Source organism: Myotis brandtii, unplaced genomic scaffold (genome assembly GCF_000412655.1).
Source record: "Myotis brandtii unplaced genomic scaffold, ASM41265v1 scaffold1563, whole genome shotgun sequence".
Classification (NCBI taxonomy): Eukaryota; Metazoa; Chordata; class Mammalia; order Chiroptera; family Vespertilionidae; genus Myotis; species Myotis brandtii.
The window spans coordinates 552843-554634 of NW_005355679.1; the positions used below are offsets into that span (position 1 = coordinate 552843).

At 62.1% G+C, this 1792-nt stretch overlaps 1 protein-coding gene across 2 annotated transcripts in view; it reads right to left on the reverse strand.

The window, feature by feature from the left end:
• Positions 1–42: 42 nt before the first annotated feature.
• Positions 43–1792, reverse strand: part of RASGEF1A (RasGEF domain family, member 1A) — a 53842-nt gene continuing 52092 nt past the window's right edge. The window contains exons 11-13 of one of the 2 annotated variants that reach the window (XM_005861782.2): positions 979–1102; positions 444–516; positions 43–211 (exon numbers count right to left, since the gene is read on the reverse strand). In XM_005861782.2, coding sequence (XP_005861844.1) covers positions 187–211; positions 444–516; positions 979–1102 — 222 coding nt within the window. In that variant the 3' untranslated portion in view covers positions 43–186. The remainder of the gene's footprint in view (positions 212–443; positions 517–978; positions 1103–1792) is intronic. The other variant, XM_005861783.2, reaches the window with a different exon arrangement.

Here is a 1792-nt window from a genome sequence, read left to right on the forward strand (position 1 = left end):
GCCCTGTTATTTAAAAGGAACAAAAACACTTTGCGCCAAAGGTTGATGCATGAAATAATTACCATTTTTTCCATAAAAGTTATATACAAAATGGGCCCCAACCAGTGAGGCCGCCCCATCTCCACCCAGGTCAAGGTTAAAGCTCGGTTCACGTGCGTGTCCTCGGTCGCAGGCCACACCCACGCTTCAGGCTCTGTTGAGGAGAGTGGTCCTAGAGGGGACGGGCACAGCGGTCAGGGAGGCCTGGACTCCAGGCTCCAGCCATTAGGGGAGGAGGCAGGACATTCAAACCCAGGTCCTCAGCCTCCTTCCACCGGCAGCTGCCTAGACCCCTTCCTCCCGCCGCGTGGAGGTGCCCTCGGCTGCCTTCCAGAAGGCAGGTCCATGATGCCCGTCCCTGTCCTCTCCCCTCCTTGCCTGGGCGGCCCCTTCAGTTCTCCTACCTCAGGGTCTTCCAGCTGTCCTTCTCCATGTGGTTCTCGGGCCCTTCGCTTTCGAAGGAGGCGATGAAAAGTGCTGAGAGACGGAGGGCGGCTCAGACGCATGTCCGCATGCAGTCAGCCCACCCTGTCCCCGCTGTCCCTTCTCCAGCCCTCATGGCAGAGACAGCAAGGCTAAGAAGGGACTCTGGGACCCAGGGGCAGTGGCCTCTGGGGGGGGCGCGTCCACAGATCTCTGCTGTGGGAGGTCCCAGGCCCCGTGAGGCCCCGTGTTCCCAGCTACCTGCTCGGGGCCCTGCTTGGTGCCAGGTTCTGAGCACTGGCCCGAACCCGCCTGGCTCTCAAGTGGCCTCAGAGACTGGTCTCCTTTGTCCTTACCCTTCTTCTGTCCTCTGCCCACCACCCCCGCTCACAAACTCACCTGTGGCCGGGCTTCCCCTGTGTGGTGTGGGGATAGTGATCAGCCCCCCATGGAGACCAACAAGGGGGAGTCGGGGCCAGGTGCTGTGGGGGCTGCTGCCAGCCGGGGCGGCCTCACCTTCCTCGCTATAGATGGGCGCCGTAAGCAGGTAGTTCTGAATCTTCTTGTCCTTTTCAAAGGGACACTCCACCCGCGTCCAGGTCATGAACTCATGGATCTGTCTGGAGATCTCCCAAAATTTCTGCAGGGGCAGAGGACAGCGGTGTCCCCGTCACCTCGGTCAGGGCCAGTGCTGCTCCCTGCCCGGCGCCAGCACCGGAGGCGGAGGCTCTACACAGCTGACTGCGTGGCCACGAGCACGTTGTGCAGCGTCAGAGCCAGCAGGCGTCCCAGAGCACACACCGTCCTGCCCTCCACCTGGGCCATCAGGCTGGCGGCAGGGTCTGTGCCTCCCCTGCTCAGGGACCCCAATAGGGCCTCACCCCTGACCCCGAGCTGAGGCAGGCAGCCCGGCCAGACCAGACAGCACCACCAATCTGAGCACGTCATGATGCCACTCTCTGGGGCCCGTGTGGGAATCCATAACCCCCTCCCACCCTGACCTGCGTGAGGTGAGCACTGGACACCCAGCTCTCCCTGCACCTCTCCAACCCCACCCTTACCTGTGTGAGGTGAGCACTGGACACCCAGCTCCCCCTGCACCTCCCCAAGCGCCTTTGTCCTACCCTCCTGCCCTTGGCCAGACAGGCCTTTGCTTCCATCTGGAGTTCTGCTGCCTCCTCCTCCCTGCTCGAGTCCTTCTTACCTAAAGCCTTCCTGGTTCTCCCAGTGGGACCAGTGTCGGGACCAGTGTCCTGGGCGAATGGAGGTTCCTGTGGCTCCAGGCCCTATAACCAGGGCATTCACCCAGAAAGATGGGGCCAACCTCACA